We start from the raw sequence: 18,241 nt of genomic DNA on the forward strand, positions 1-18,241 counted from the left end.
ATTGACCTCATTCAGTGGAACTCTTACATACTGCTTGTCATCTCGCAGGATATCCATCATTTTCCCCTCATATACAATTTTGTCCATTAAAACAATACTTTCACCCTTATCTGGTTTCATAATTCTCAAGTTTTTATTATTCCTGCATTCTTCTAATATATTTCTCTCTTCCTTACTTAGGTTGTAAAATACCCTGTTGTTAGTTAATGCTTGCCGTAATTTGTTCTCTACCATATTTTCGAAATTCCTAAGTTGTGGGTGTAAGGGCGGATTGAAGGTGCTTCTCCTACCCAGTGTGTTATGTGTGTTGGGCTTAGCTTGGCCGTTAAAAAATATTTCCAAGTTTTTTTACGACATTTTTAGATCCCAACCAACTGAAAAAAGAAAAATGGAAGTGAAAGGACTCAAGATCCCAACCAACTGAAAGAGAAAAATGGAAGTGAAAGGACTGTCAGGAATAAATTTACCTTTGTGGGTGATATTCCTAGTTATAATATCAACAATGACTCTTATGCAAAAAGTCTTGTCAAACTGGACATTTGGTTAACCAAATATAAAATGTATGAGATGGATAATGATTATTTAAAGCAGTGTTTGCACTTAAGTAGCTCTAAAGGAACTGATTTTCATAAAGAACTATAGTGGCATTTTGACAAAATGCGGTTTTGATATTATGAGAGTTTTTTTAGAAATAATGAAAAAAAAAAAAAAAAAAAAAATGAACTTGTAGAGCAGCAACACAATAAAAAAAATTTAACGAAAAGCTAAATATCATGATTTACTGAAGGACATTGATTCAAAATGTAAGGATGTACATGTTAGAAAAAAAAAAAAAAAAACAGTGATGTGAAAATACCAACAGTTTAGGAGGTATGATGTTTACAATGGAATCAATGGATGATGGGTTGTATAATGGCAAAAAAATGATGAGAAATTTAACTTGGACTTAATTTTTTAGAATCCTTCCCCAGGAGGTCCGAGAGAGGTGAGGAAGAAGGCCCCGATGATCTCAGATACAATGCTTGGGCAGTACAGAGGGGGGGCTATCAGAGAGAGATAGTGAGTTTGATTAATAATTAAGGGGATTAAATTAATTTTTACAATGGATTTAGCATTTTTTTTTATATATAGTTGACATGACATAGAGAAAGATCATTTTAACTTGTTTTTAAAAAGTTTTTTTTTTTTAAGACTGATGTTTTTTGGTTTTTTTTTGATTTTGATTTATTTATACACAATTGGTATCCCAAAGATCCACAAGGACTTAAACAACCCACCTTTAAGGCCAATTGTTTTGGCTGAGGGTTCAGTCACCGCCCCTTTAGCTATATTTCTTGATTCAAAACTTAAAAACTATCTATGACGGGTGAAAATGTGTTAAAAGAATCATGGGACCTGTTAAAGAAACTTCATTCTGGTTTATACTCAGACAATTTGATTTTCATCTCAGTAGATGTGATGCATTTGTTCTCCTCCATTCCTCATGACATAGGATTAGAATTGTTGGAAGAAGTTTTAAGTGACTGCACTGATATTAGTTATGATGACTGTCGTGTGTGTTTAATTTTAATGGACGTGATTTTAAAAAACAATTTTATATTTTTTGAGGGTGAATATTTTAAACAGTTAAGAGGTGTTGCCATGGGGGCCCATTGTGCCCCCACTTATGCTAATATTATTTTATCTTACTGGGAAAATAAATATGTATTTAATTGTGTTTTTAATAATTGTTGGAGCTTTTACCGTCGTTTTCTGGATGATATTTGTTTATTTTGGAAAGAGCCTGTGGACAAAATGTTTGGAATTTTTAGCTATTTATCAATTACTACTTAATTTTTAAGGTTCACCTATGTGGTGGAACATGAAGAATTGAGATACCTAGATGTTCGTATTAATAAAAACAATGGGAGCTTTAGGACCAGGGTGTATAGAAAAATGGCTTTTTTCAAACTCATATCTGCACTACACTAGTGCACACCCATATTGCCAGAACAGGAGTGTGGTAAAAGGCCAGTTTGTGTGCATCAGTAGGATCACATCTGATGACAATGATTTTTTTAGTGAAAGTAAATACCTTACTAACTTGTTCAGAGCTAGGGGCTACCCACAAGCACTACTTACAAAAGTGTATGAAGAAGTTTCTGAAGCTAGAAACACCAAGTTTGCCCCTATTTTTGGTAACCACCTTTTGGATCTGAACAATATTCATTCAACTGATGCCAAGGTAGGTAACGTATATAATAGTGCCCTGGTAATAACATATGATGGGGAAGCCAGACTAGCCAGAAATATTATTGAGGAAAAATGGGGCAGGTTTGCTAGCGCCTCTGACTTGCAGTATATATATTTGATAAGCCTTTTAAATTTGTTTATAGAAAGGGGCGTACTAAAGGACAGGTAAGGCTAGCAACTGCTTTTCTGGTAAAAGGGGTACATACAAATGTGGCAGTTGTGCACAATGTTCCTATGTTAAAACTGGGGATACATACTACTTGAAAGCTAGAAAGTGATTTATTAAAACTGTGCGTTTTTTGCCAATTGTAATACTAATGGTCTCATTTATTTAGCCTTGTGTGGTAAATGTGAGGCATTTTATATAAGCAAAACTGAAAGAAAACTAAAATCTAGAATGTATAAACACAGATATGATATAAAGAAAATGAATTTAAATAATGCTTTGTACAAACACACATTAAAATGTATAGGAACAGAGTTGTATTTTTTTATGATTGAAACACTGCCCATTGACCCTAGGGGTGGACCCTGGGAGACACGTTTAGAATATAGAGAACAACACTGGCAGTTAGTGCTGGAAGCAAATAAACCCCCTGGTTTAAATGACATTGTTTCATTGAACTGGTAGTCCAATGCTGACACTTAAACTCGAAACAACTGGTGATGCAGGGGTAAAATCACCAAACAGCTTTAATAAACAAAGTAAATCACAGTATCAAGTACACTCAAAACTGACTTAGCGCTTTCACCCAGAATAGGGCATCCTCAGAGTCAGTTAGAAAATGTTAAACAGTCCTTTATATTTCAAATTCAAATAACATTTTAACTAATAAGCACCATCATATAATTGTAATAATCAATTGTCCGGGGAGTTAACTCTTAACAGTGTTTCAAAAGTTACATTTGTCAAAAAATTCACCACACAAACATTACTGAGTTTTCATTGTATATGTATGTCAAAAAATCTTTCCTGTACAGGATCCTTTTATATTTCCTTGCTGCAAAATTATGGTGTTTCAAATACATAAAGCTTTGTGTTTTAGTATACATGTCATGGATAATGTGTCGTTAATACCAGGTCTTGTACTGGCTTCTAATCTAATCTGCCATATACATTCCCTAACTTCAAGCATGTTTTTGTAATCTCCACCAAAGTCTTTGGTGTATAATCTGTCAATGACATAAAATATGAATTTTTTAAAATTCATACAGTCCTTACTGTGAACAAATAAAGAATTAGTTGACTTTTTGTTTTTTATGTCCCCGACGTGTTCCAGTATCCTCTGCCTTATTTTTCTTGCAGTCATTCCAACGTAAAACGCTGGACATGATAAACAGGTGGCCACATAAATTACCATGTTCGTGTTACAATTACAATAACCTGGACATTTTCTAACTGACTCTGAGGATTCCCTATTCTGGGTGAAAGCGCTAAGTTAGTTTTGAGTCTACTTGATACTGTGATTTACTTTGTTTTATTAAAGCTTTTTGGTGATTTTACCCCTGCATCACCAGTTGTTTCTTTTTACATGGTTTCATTGAAGCCTGTCCTAAAATTGAAGGCAGCAAAACTTTGAAAATGATCTTCTTCTTTCGGCTTTTCCCGGTTAGGGGTCGCCACAGCGGAACTCCGGCCCACTAATGATTGGCAGTCAATTTTTATGGTGCCGAGGTGCCAGCCCGACGCCCAACCTTCCAACGAAGGTTTAATTTAAATATATATATTTTTATCCAGTAGATGGTGCTGTTTCATTAAGTTGCTACATACAGCAGGCTCTGAAGATTTTCAAGTTCATGAATATTTTATTCACATCAGTTAAATGATTTTAAATGTCAATATATTGCTTATACTGTTTGTTTATATTATTTTTACATGTATTTAAAGTTTTACGTCTTCATTTTATTGTATTTATAGTGGTTTTAAGAGTTGTTTTAAGTAGGGTATTTATGCACAGTTTTCTAGCCACCTAATTTTGTATTGTGTCTTTAAATGTGGAAAATTTTGTTAATTGATCAATTGAGGGCTGTATATAAATGGTGGTTAGATGTTGGTATGCTCATGTGATGAAGTTGTACTGACGAAAACGAGGTGATACAGTTAAGGCGTTTGTTTTGTTCGTGTGCTCAATAAAGTTGGTGTTGCTATCTGGTGAACCTTCCAGTGCCTTATGCTTTGGGAATTTAAAAAATAGTTAAAGAAGATGACAATAAACAAATGGAAAAAATAATTACTATGACAGAAGTGAATAAAGTTTTAAAAACATCAAATATTGAGGCTGCTACAGGAGTACATGGAATTGAATATTTGATGTATAAGAATATAAATGTATGGCAAATATATCTACTGGAGATTTTCAAAGAATGGTTACAAAAAGGTATACAATAATATGTATGGGTGCAATGAAGTTCATATGGAGACAAAGCAGCTATAAGGAACTGGAGACCTATTGTGTTAAATAATGTATACCATACAATATTTATGAAGACAATACAAAACAGAATAGAAGGCAAACTAAATAAATTATTGAATGAAACAATTTTTGGAGTGAAAGGAAAGGGAGGTCAAGAACTCCTAATGATTATCAGAGAAATAGTAGAAGATGTGACAATAGGAAAAGCAGAAGTTAAAGTGTTAATAGGAGACATTAGTAAAGCATTTGATAAAATACAGCATGCAATGCTATAGGAAATTTTAGAAGAATATGATATAAGCAGAAAAATAATTATTTTGGTTTCAGTGTACAATAAAAACAAAGTAAGACTGTGAATGTCTGGTTAAATGAGAAAATAGACAGAAAAATTGGCATAAAACAAGGGTGCCAAGGAAGTAGTATAATGTTTGCTTTAATAATGAATGCAATCACAAATGAAGTAAATTTGACATTAAAAGAGGCTAGATATTACACAACAGAAGGAATACAGATCCCAACAATGTTTTCAGTTGCAGATGATTTTGTATTAGTGGTTACAAATGAAGATGGGATGAAAACAGCCATAAGACACTTAGTAAGAAATTAAAAGTGTTACGTTGAAGTATTAATGAAGAAAAAAGTAAGGGACTTGGGAGTTTCAGGTATAATAGAAGGTATTCAATTTAATAAGGAAGAAATAGAAATTCTAGGAATAAAGTTTGGTAACGAACAACAAAGATTAGTACAACGGAAGAACATGTTAAACAAAATAAGACATATTTGTTTATTTTGGCAAACATTCAAACTTACATACAGAAAAAAGCATATTTACTTAATTCAGTAATATTAGGAAATGTAGCTTATTTGGCAAGTGTATTTTTATGCCAAACGAATTCAAAACAGAATTACTGTCAATATGGTTTTCCTTTATATGGGATTTCGGATTAAACCCAATTAAAAGAGGAATTATTTATCTTTCACGAAAGGAAAGAAGATTGGGTTTAATAAATCTGATTGTACATTTAGCATTACTGAGTCTGTATAAAGTATTGACTTAGATGAAAGAAAGAAGATTGGTAGTAAATATAATAAAAGAAAATCACCAAAAACTGCCAACAAGTCAAAAAAGTAACTAAAAAAAACATATGCCAAGACCCTGGAAGAAAACACAATGAAGCTTACGGACAGGATGACTTAGTCAAGCCTTGTAGTTGTTGATTTAACAGTGTAGTCCACAGAAATCCACAGGATAAAAACGCCAAGGAACAAAGCTTTTCAGCTGTTAAAATAGTTTAATCCAAGCATTCGCTTCACAGGAAAGAACACTGAAATCACACTAACGCTCCAAATGCAAGTACATTTTCATTTCAAAAACTTCCTCAGATGTAGGCTGGTAACTACATCAGTGCATATATATATATATATATATATATATATATATATATATATATATATATATATATATATATATATATCAATTAACATTTAAAACCACCAAACTCATGCTGCATAGTAAATGAGGCATAACTGAAAATTATGTCATGAAAACTTTTAAAACAAATTCTAAATGCCTTATTTCTTGCATAAAAAGTACTATTGACCTAATTGTACTAATGATAACAATCAAATATCATACCAGTACCAGTTGTCTAAAAGTTTGCAAACTCTTTGATACCGTCACTTTTATTACTTTAATTTAAACTTTAAAATCTCTAAAACCTTTTAAAACCTTTTCTAAAAAAACGTTTAATACAATGCCATCTTGTGGAACAAAGTTGAACTACCATTTTCTATTATAAAGAATGTATGCTTCCTAGGAGTTTCTCTGACCCCAGAACTTATATGAAGTAACTGTTGTAATCATGCTTACAAAATTCAGAGCAATACAGTAATAAGCAGCTATCCATGTTAATACAAATATGTTTAAAATCTTCATGTTAAATAAATGAATAACGTGCAAAATGCAAAATACAAATACTTTAAAAACATTCTAAAAACACTTTAAAACTTCTTTCAGTTTCTTGACGTCAGTGTAGTTCATCATCTTATGTTGAAAAATAAATTGTTGAAATACAAGCTGAGATAGCAATCCTGACATGGAAATTAGTTAATAACTTAATAATTAAGTAAAGGAAGAACATTAGATTCCTGTTTGGGATCTATAATTTCGCAGCTCTTAATTTGAGGAGGGAGGCAATGGAAATACTTTCATTGAGTCCCGGATGCTTGTTGGCTTGCAACGTAACTTGCAACCAAAGCTCACGGTACTCAATTCTTTCCTCCCATAACCCACCCCTAACATCATATTTCACTTTTTCCAGTACAAAAAATTCATAATATGCATGTTCACATTGTAACTTATGTTTATAGAGCGCATTAGTCTCTTTTTTGTTTTGTCTCCCATACATGTGCTCATAAATACTTCTTTTCAACTTTCGTTCCGTCTTCCCAACATAGAAGGCTTGACTGATTCCACAGTTTGCCAAATATACTATTCCTTTGTCCTCACAGTTACTGTATTCTTTCCCCTGGAGAACCAATTGTCTACTTTCAAGGAACACTGTTTCCCTGTTTGTAATATATGGTCACTGAGCACAGTGTCCACATTTAAATGTTCCTTTTCTTCTTTGGTTCCTGTTTCTAAGGTTCCCTGCTTAATTTATTTCTAACAAATTCTTAAGGTTGCACTCATTTTTGCAAACTATTTTAACATTTTTGTTTTTTTATTTGGTCTATATCTGTAATAGTGGAAAATATTTTCCATTCCTTAACCATTGTGTTTCTTATAAGGTTGGAGCTTCCATTAAATTCAATCACTAAAGCACTACTGAAATTGTCCTCTAACTTCTTTGTCTGTTCATTAACCACTTCACATTTTCCTAAAATTGGTTGAAATCTATCAGCTCTACCCTTTAAAACTTCCTTTTCTATGCCTTCCATCAAGGAATGTGGGTAGCACTTTTGCTTGAACATATTGTTCAAAATATTCATTTGCATCACAAAGTCTTCCATTTTTGATGCAATTCTCGATGACCTAATATACTGCCCTCTCACAAGACTTCTTTTCTGATGAATGGAGTAGGCACTGTCATAGTGCAAATAGGAATTTGAATACTTATTTTTCCTGTAAACCTTTGAATGAAACTTCTAGTTTTCTTTATAAATCTTGATGTCCAAGTATCTTAACCTGGCATCATCTACATTGTGGGTAAACCTTAGGAAATCCATACTATTGTTTAAGTAGTTTATAAATTCTTGAATTTGCTCATTTGATGTGTTCCAAGAAATACAAATATAATCAAGAACCTTTTATACAACAACCATTTTTGGTTGTATCCCGAGTTTAGTACCCATTTTACCTCCCATTTTGCTAAAATTAAATTGGCATACATAGGTGCACACGCTGCGCCCATGGCTACACCTTTAATTTGGTGAAAAAATTCACCTTTAAAGTATAAGAAGTTGTACTTTAAAATCAGGTCCATTAGTTGTACAATGACCATACATTCATCTCGGCTTAAACTACCGTCTTCAAAAATTATTTCTTCCAACATTGTTTTAACTTCCTCGTGAGGGATACAGGAAAATAAATCAATAATGTCAATAGTAAGGAATGAAATATTATCTGTGTCTCACACTTCTCAAGAAGTCCCATGAGTCCCTCAGAATACTGTCACATTTCAACCAAATATTCTTTAGCATTAAATCTACATATTTGGCCAGTGGTATGGTTTTTGAGCCTTCAGCAGATTTTTGAGCCTTCAACAGATACTATAGGTCTTAGGGGTGGATCCCTTCCATCCTTGTGTGTTTTTGGAATCCCAAAGATCGTTGGAATTTTTGTTTTTTCTACTTTTAAGTACCTCAGTGTTTTGTTGTCTATAAGTCCCTCAGAAAAAAGGTATTCTAAGACTATGTCAGTCCTTCTGTAAGCTATATTTATTTCATTCCTAGAACAACCAGTGTATCTAGTGGGGTCCCTCAAGATTTCATTCATCTTCCCTTCGTAGAGAAGTGTGTCCATCAAGACCATTCCACCTCCTTATTCTGGTTCATGATTCTGAGGTTGACATCCTTTCTTAACTCTGTTAAAGTATTATTTTCTTCCATATTCAAGTTATGTTGTATCTAACCTTGTCAAAATTAGATCTAATCTCATTTTCTATCATGTTTTCAAAGTTCTTAATTTGGGGGTGTAATGGAGGGTTGAAAATACTCCTCTGTTAGATTATTAGATTTTGATTGTGTTTCCATTTCCTGGTTTAAAAGAACTTGCAAGTTAACCTTTCTAAGAAATGCTTTTATGTCTAATAAGGTCTTAGTAAGCTGACCTCTTCTCATGGGTATTAATGTAATACTCTTGGATAACAGGCTAAAGTGTTTGTCCTTTAGTTTGATTTTACTGAAATTGTAGATACTAAAGTCACCCTTGGTAAATCTATAAAGGTGAAGACAAAGGAATAGTATATTTGGCAAACTGTGGAATCTGTCAAGCATTCTATGTTGGGAAGATAGAACAAAAGTTGAAAAGAAGAATTTATGAGCACATGTATGACATACAAAACAAAAAAGAGACTAATGTGCTCTATAAACATAAGTTACAATGTGAACAGCCATATTACAAATTTTTTGTACTGGAAAAAGTGAAATATGATGTTAGGGGTGGTTTATGGGAGGAAAGAATTGAGTACCATGAGCTTTGGTGGCAAGTTACATTGCAAGCCAACAAGCATCCGGGATTCAATGAAAGTACTTCCATTGCCCCCCTCCTCAAATTAAGAGCTGCGAAATTATAGATCCCAAAAAGGAATCTAATGTTCTTCCTTTACTTAATTATTAAGTTATTAACTAATTTCCATGTCAGGATTGCTATCTCAGCTTGTATTTCAACAATTTATTTTTCAACATAAGGTGGTGAACTACACCGACGTCAAGAAACTGAAAGAATTTTTAAAGTGTTTTTAGAATGTTTTTAAAGTATTTGTATTTTGCATTTTGCACGTTATTAATTTATTTAACACGAAGATTTTAAACATATTTGTATTAACATGGATAGCTGCTTATTACTGTATTGCTCTGAATTTTGTAAGCATGATTACAACAGTTACTTCATATAAGTTCTGGGGTCAGAGAAACTCCTAGGAAGCATACATTCTTTATAATAGAAAATGGTAGTTCAACTTTGTTCCACAAGATGGCATTGTATTAAACATTTTTTTAGAAAAGGTTTTAAAAGGTTTTAGAGATTTTAAAGTTTAAATTAAAGTAATAAAAGTGACTGTATCAAAGAGTTTGCAAACTTTTAGACAACTGGTATGATATTTGATTGTTATCATTAGTACAATTAGGTCAATAGTACTTTTTATGCAAGAAATAAGGCATTTAGAATGTGATTTAAAAGTTTTCATGAGATTGGTGGTTTTAAATGTTAATTGATGTATATATATGCATTGATGTAATTACCAGTCCACATCTGAGGAAGTTTTTGAAATGAAAACGTACTTGCATTTGGAGCGCTAGTGTGATTTCAGTGTTCTTTCCTGTGAAGCGAATGCTTGGATTAAACTATTTTAACAGCTGAAAAGTTTTGTTCCTTGGCGTTTTTATCCTATGGATTTCTGTGGACTACACTGTTAGATCAACAACTACAAGGCTTGACTAAGTCGTCCTGTCCGTAAGCTTCATTGTGCTTCCTTCCAGAGTCTTGGCATATGTTTTTTATAACAAAAGAAAAATACAGAGAGACTTGGGAGAAATTTGAATATCTTAAAAGAAAGAAAGGTATGAAAAATGCCGAAATGAGAATTTGTCAAGAGAAAATATTCTTCCATGGAAGTATTTAGAAGAAAGAAAAATAAAAGCAGTAAAAGCAAGAATGAATAGATGTGGGACATATCTTGAATGTACATATATTTTATGGAGATTATCCATAAATAAGCTTCCAGTAAAGATGAATATGCCATATAAGAAGAAAGAATCTGTATATACTGTGGAGAGGCAGAAACAAAGGAACATGTATTTATGAAATGTGATAGAGTAAATCAATTATGGGGCAAATACATGACAAAGAATGTATAACGGGATTGAAAAGTGTAAATATGGATATGATGGAATATGGATATTATGAAAATGTAAAACAAAAAGATGTGGATAAATGGGATGAAAAGTTGTTTTGTATAATATGGATTATTTGGAATGAGAGGTTAAATGAATTAAGATTTAATGGAAAATTGTCAAAATTTTTGAAAAAAATACTTTTTTGGTTATGGAAAAAAGCAGAGGGATTAAGTATGCAAAGCAATTGTATATAATGGCAAATAATATTTATAGAATGTATAAAATGTATATTATGAATTTTAAATAAAAGAACTCCTACCCTTTTTGATAGGTACTGTGGGATCTTTTACATCCATCTAAGCTACCACTAATTGAAACAGACAAGACCTTGGTTTACTGTTTTATCCGAAGGATGGTTTACTCATGAGTGCAGTACCCCTGTAATGTCACACTGCTGTGCCAGCAATCCGAAAATTAATCCAGTCACCTAGACTGGGAATAGAACCCACAGCCTTCTAATCTTCCAGCACCAAAGATGAGTTACCTGCTGAACTACTAAAACTGACAGAAATATGTTCCGAAGGAGTACTGAAGTTTATGAGAAGGCAAAAATTAAGCAATTTATGTAACGTTGGAGTGAATGGAAATTGTTAAAAAGTAAATATATATATACTGCATGACAATAACAATGGAATCTTATTTAATGGAGACTCCCTTCCCAGTCTTTTCTAACCTCCTCTGATTGATTCTTATAGTTATCATGTACTATTTTACATGCCTATTATCCCTTTTTGTATTAACATCTTCTGTCTAGATTTGACTAAAAACTCTTCCAGACCAGGTGTTTCACTTATGACTCCCTATCCCTTTCTCTTTGCCTGTACTCTAATATAAATTCCTGACAGGGTAGGCTGTCTCTAACCTGCAGTCCAAACATCTTCCAAAGGGAAATTAGTAGGACATATAAAATATTGCATGATTATAATAAGAATTAATCAGAGAAGATTAAAAAGATTTGGAAGAGAGACTGGGAAAGCAATTCACAAAGAAATTATATCAAGACATTTATATGGCTCCCAAGCAAGCAATAAAGTCTAGAAGATTTAGGATATTTGCTTGGAAGTCTTTGCATAGGTATTTTTATACCTCATCTAGACTTCAGATAAATTTTCCTCAGTTCAATAACCAATGTTGTGAGGTGTGACAGTAAAGAGAAACTGCAACTAAAAACATATTTCTGAAGTGTAACAAGTTGTCAGATTTCAAAAATTCCCTAAAGATTACTATGTCAGAAATACTGGGGGAGTAAATAGCTCCATGGAAGTTATTCTTCTGAGCTAGGCCACAGGATCTGCATTGCTATACATAGTAAGACCTTATTAAGTTTAATGCTATTTGCTGCCAAAAAGCAATTACAATAAAATGGAAATCAAAATCTAAATCCTCTGTAATTTAAGTACTGAATATTGTAAAAGAGATAAAAGAACTGGAGGTGGGATCTTTAGAAAAGGAAAGGAGTTGTTTGTCTTTCGGCTTTTCCCGGTAAGGGGTCTCCACAGCGGAACTCCGGTCTGCTAATGATTGGCAGCAGATTTTTACAAAACACTGAGGTGCCAGCTCGATGCTCAACCTTCAACGAAGGCATGCCCATTTACGCACGCATGTCTTTCGAACGCTACCCAACCGCGGGGAGGACATGCAGACTCCACACAGAAGGCACTCCCAAGCCCAGCCGAGAATCGAACGGGAGAACCTCTTGCTGTGAGGTAACAATACTACCACCGTACCAAGGAAAGGAGTAAATTACATAAAAATAAATGGAATTTGTGGGATTAATACACACAGACTAAGGCAGGAATTGAGCAATTTACTTACTGTTGTAATGAAAGACAATTGTTTAAAAGAGAGAAAACAAATGTAATGTATAATGCATGTATATGAAAAATGTTAACATGGCTTGTTTTTTTCTATTAATGTATGTGTGCCTATGCTTTATTCAGCAACTTAAAAGTGCTAAAAATAAAATAAAATCATGATGAATTTTTTTTCACTTTTACTTTGTATACTTACCCATATGATGATGGGACTTCTGGCAAACTTCACAAAAATGTTCTTGAAAGAAATGATTGTCTACAGAGAAGAATCAGTACAAATAAGAATTACTTATATCATGAATAAGCTGACTTATACATTATATATGAAATATAATTAATGAGCATTGCTGGCTCAGTGCTATCAAGATTTTATCACACCAGCAATTTTAAACATTGTTTTGATTATAGCAGTTCAAGTCCTCTTACTGTGGTACTTTAAAATGAAAATCAACGTTCTAACTGTGGAGGCAAACACAAAGTTGTGTTATTAAAATTAGCTATATCTGTTTGTGATTTACATAGCATGTGGCAAAAAAATAACTGCGTTGCAACCTCATGATCTTTTGTATCTAGAGCCAAAGGTTAACCCATACTGTCACCATTAACGTTGTGTAACGTTTGTGTCTCATATCATTCCAACCCTTATATCTGCTGTATACATTTGCAAGTCCTGCATTTAAACCCATTAATAAGCTAGGCACACCATTTCATTTTTTAATTGCTACATTTACAATATTTAGTTTTTACGTTACCATTCTTATATTCAGTAATTACTTAGCTCACAAATACCCCAACACACAAAGAAAGAAGCATCTATATCAAAGACAGTTCTTCAGCTGCTATGCTATTAAACACAAGCCTATAAAGAAAATAATTTACTTCTGACAAAATAACAAAATATTCACATGAAAAAAATGTAATACATTACGCACAGCACACATTTGGTAAAGGGCGCAAAACATTATTTTTTAATACAAAATTTACAATTACTACCAGGGTTAAGTCATCTGGTACAGTACTTGTGCTTTATTCCGTCCTGTCAACTGTCACTATTACTCACCATGTGCAAGCAGTACACTTGAAGACAATTGAAAGTATATGCATATTCCAAAACCAAGATTGTTGGTTGGCAAAAAAATTCCAATCAAATGGCTATTCCAGCAAAAAAATATAAATCCTTACATGCTAACTACAAAACTCTAATTTCTTAAATTCTATGCAAGAGCAAGATGAGTAGCTAAAGGATTTTCTGTAGTTCTACATTTAAAGGGATACCTCTTGAAAGAATGTTATAAAATAGTAGCATGTTTTCTCTGTGGTGAAGATCTCTACCTCACACTGGTTCAGTTCTAATTTCCTGTCAACGTCTGTAATGTTTTCCACATCTGGGTGAGCTTTCTCCCAGTATTCCATTTCCTTGTATTACCCAAAAATATGTTGGTTGGTTGACTGGTTACTAGAAACTGAGCCAAAATACTGCATGTGCCCTTGTCCTTATTGCTTGGATCATGGCCAGAAAGGTGATTACATTAAAATCAAATGTAAGTGTACTGAAAAAAATGAAGCCTAACCTTTAACGTGCTATAGGAATATGGACTTCTAAACAGAATGAAATTTTGACACAGAAAGGAATGATGGAGAACATTTTCCTCAAAAGAAACAATGGTATGCTAGAGGAAAAATACAATGATATGCCATTTTCTTCCTACTATATTTTTATACTGATTCTATTTGATTCACACGCAAAATATATATGTGTGTGTGTGTTTGTTTGTGTCTTTCGACTTTTTCCGGGTAGGGGTCACCACAGCAGAACTCCGGTCCACTAATGATTGGTAGTTGATTTTTAGGTGTCAAGTTACCAGCCCTGACACACAACCTTCAATGAAGGTACGCCCATTCATGCATATCTCCACGCAGAAGACGCTCTAGCTGAGAGTCGAGCCGGACATGTGTGTGTATAAAAAACAGCAAGAAAAAACTAACCAAGCTTAAAGTTTTCACTGTGTTATACACTATTCCTCCTGTAATGGAGGCCCATGGGATACATGTAACTGACTCTTAAGGACATACAGTGTTTCAGCCACGTGACTTCTGAATGTCCACAACTTTTTACTTTTTAAGTCTTTATTGGTACATTCAGACTAATAAAGCTAAACCTCACCTAGCTGTGGACATGTATGGTTCAGCCTTTTTAGTGACCTCATAGACACAGCATAAGTGGACTGTTTGCACAATGGACTGCTGACTGGGGATGACTCTCATTTTTGTAAGGGGCATTATCTCCAAGAAGATTTTCTCACCAGCAGCAACACTACTGGTGGTCTCTTTGGTCTCTACAAGGAATATTGCACCAAACTGGCTTTTGATGAATGCTTACCAATCCACCTTTCTCATGGAACAGGTGAGTAGGTCATGCCCCTCTGCTCCTCCCACTCCCTCTCTGGCTCTTCCATTGCCAGGACTGTTAAATAAACAGAGATATCCTGGGTTGCAGTTAAGGCTCCAACCCTCAGCACCACGATGCAAGGCTAAAATTATATTAAAAGTGCTTTACATATCATATAAAACATTTAATATTTCATATTTACTTTCATCTTGGTACAGGTGGCAAAATAAAGTATTATAACTAATCAAATGAATTACACAAAACTGTGTATAACACATTTGAACATCTCCAAGGAATGGCCCAGCCACATGTTGTGGTGTAATAGCCTCTATGAGTACAGAATGTAAGTTTATGAACTAAGCACTCAAACCAAAGTCTGAGAATCAGTAGCAGTCCATGAATGGATAGGCACAAATGTAGAGATGGACAAGGTACCAAAATCTCCTATATGAAAAGTAGGACCCATTTAATACTGTGACTGAAAGAAATGGCTAAAATGTTAAGATACTTAGGTATCCGGACCCCTTTGCAGGTGGCTTAAAACTGATATCACACAAGCAAGGCAAAATAACCCATTAAGCAAAGGTGCAACCACACTCAGCACCTGCAAGTGGACCAGGTCATAACTACTAAGCCCCAGGGACTGTGATAATCCAAAAAAGATGAGAGCAAAGTAAGCATAACCATACAAATATCTACTAAAGAAGGGTACATTTACTGTAACGGTGGATCTCTGAGGTGTGATCACTAACAGAAATTCAAATAATTTGGTTTTACCTACCTTGTCTAAGGAAAGCCATATCTCTGTGGAAAATGAGATAAAGTTGACCCCACCATAAGAGCCTGCAACTCAGATACCTTTCTTGCAGAGGTCAGAGCAATAAGTAAGACTGTCTTCCATCTCAAGAACCTCAAATCAGCTGGATGAGCTGGATCAGATAGAGTAAGTTTTAGTTTTTCTAGTATACTAATTAAGATCCCAAGTAGGAGCTACCTGATTTCTAGGAGGCTTTGTACATAATAACCCTTTCAAAAACATTTTACCATGAGACTGAAATGAAAGCCGGGCATCCATGGGCAGACATACTGAGACTGCCAACAAATACACCTTGATGGAGGAGTTATGCAGGTCATAGGATTGTAACTTACACAAAAACTATGAAACTGGAGAAACACTAGCCCTTAATGGGTACTAGTTCTTTTGTTAGCTCCAACTAGAAAACCTTTTCCATTTGCTAATATATGACTTTCTAGCAGCAGGTTTTCTTGCCTCCATTAATGTCTGTTGCACATCCTCAGGAAAAAAAGGTGCCTAAAGGTATTACAATTCTATTATTCAGGTAGCCAGTTGTAGTCATTTGGAGTTGGGATGTATCAAATATCCTAGTTTTGTGTGGGCAAATCTAGTTTGTGGGGAAGCTTGTAGTAATTCTTCCTGGCCAATTCCAGAAGAAGGGATAACCACTGTTTGCTGGGACAGAAAGAAGTCACCACAATGATATTTGAGAATCCTTCTGAATCTTCACAATTACCCTGGATATTAATGGAAAGGATGGAAAATCATACAGGAACATTCCTGTTCAAGGAAGAGAAAAGGCATCTGTATTACAGGCCTTCATGCATGGAGTCCCAGAGCAGAACGTTGCCAACTGATTGTTTAAGGCAGAGGCAAAAATATCTATTTGCGATGTTCCCCACAGCTGATCAAATCTTAAAAGACCCACTGACTCAATTTCCATTCATGTGGGTCTACACTGGTCTTGCTTAGCTTGTCTGCTATACAACATTCTCTGACAGAAAGCAAAATGCATGCAGAATGAGACTGCGTTGGAAAAGCTATATCCCACACTACAATGGCTTTTGTGCACAGAGGGTAAGATCTGGTTCCCCCCTTGCTTGTTTATGTAACACATAACCATGGTGTTGTCTGTAAACACTTGTAAAGGTTCTGGAGACCATAGATGACGGAGAGTTTAAACCATTTATTAGAGTGGTGCAGCGGTAGCGTTGTTGCCTCACAGCAAGAGGTTCTCCCGTTTGATTCTCGGCTTGGGTTGGGAGTGCCTTCTGTGTGGAGTCTGCATGTCCTCCCCGCAGTCTAGTGGGCGTTCGAAAGACATGCGTTGAATGGGCGTGCCTTCATTGAAGGTTGGGCGTCATGCTGGCAACTCGACACCATAAAAAACAACTGCCAATCATTAGCGGACCAGAGTTCCGCTGTGGCGACCCCTAACCGGGAAAAAGCCGAAAGAAGACACACATTAGAGCTAACATCTCTTTTATACTTATGTGCTTTGGTATGTCTTTCTTGTTCAAAGAACCCAGACTTTTTTTTCTCACTGACAACTGCTCCTAAAGGAAAGTCTGAAGCATCTATTGTAACTGATTGTGCTAGAGCAGGAGGGAAGAATGGGAGCCCTGGATTATGAGAAAGTTTGTGTCTCAACATACAATCTCCCTTTTCACAAATCCCAAAAATGGAATCTGAAAAGTCAAGGGATGTTGATGGTGGGACCATGGATATTTCAGGCATTACTGAATCTTTCTTGTGTGAAGTCTTGGAAGAGGTAGTATGAGTATCACAGATGTTATGAGACCCTGAATTCTGTGGAATTCCCTTGCTGACACCCCAGAAAAATAATCCTTAGAGAATGAGTCAAAAAAGACTTCTGAATGCTCTCTTGGAATCCCAGTCTGTGTAGGAGATCCCTTAACTAAGTGACAGATTCCAGACACTTTCAAAATGACTCTGGAAAGATAATCAAGTTGCCTAAATATGGAAAAATGTGAATACTTTGTAGTCCGCAGAAGGTTATCATAGTAGCTACACATTTTGAGAACACCCTTGGGGTAGACAGTCCAAAAGGTAAGGGAGAGAACTGAAAATATGATCCAAACACAGAAAACCTTAAGAAACATCTTAAATCTGGATCTACAGGAATGTAATGATATCCATGTTTTAAATATCACCAGAAAACTCAAATAGGGAATAAGGGGTAAGAATCTGTGAAGTGACAACATATTAACTCAGACACTATCACAGCCCATTCAGAAAGGAAAGATCTCAAAATGGTCTCCAAGAATCTTCTTTCTTTGGCACCAGAAATATCCTTGAATAAAACTTTTCTCCTATCTGAGGAGGAAGAATAGCTTGTATCATCCCTAAGCCAGCAAATGCTAGAAGGCAGGAGTGAAAAAAAACTTTGTTCTGGCAGATGATGATGATGAATTCCCTGGAAATGAGGTTGAGACTCCCACTGCCATCTGTAAGCACA

General features: G+C 34.7%; 1 protein-coding gene across 1 annotated transcript in view; it reads right to left on the reverse strand.

Annotated features, from left to right (window-relative positions):
* Positions 1 to 18,241, reverse strand: part of DPY19L1 (dpy-19 like C-mannosyltransferase 1) — a 2,139,210-nt gene that overhangs the window by 1,004,636 nt on the left and 1,116,333 nt on the right. The window contains exon 12 of the mRNA XM_044065091.1: positions 12,774 to 12,833. Coding sequence (XP_043921026.1) covers positions 12,774 to 12,833 — 60 coding nt within the window. The remainder of the gene's footprint in view (positions 1 to 12,773; positions 12,834 to 18,241) is intronic.

This window comes from Protopterus annectens, chromosome 3.part0, assembly GCF_019279795.1.
Source record: "Protopterus annectens isolate FY-2018-M chromosome 3.part0, PAN1.0, whole genome shotgun sequence".
NCBI classification, from domain to species: Eukaryota; Metazoa; Chordata; order Ceratodontiformes; family Protopteridae; genus Protopterus; species Protopterus annectens.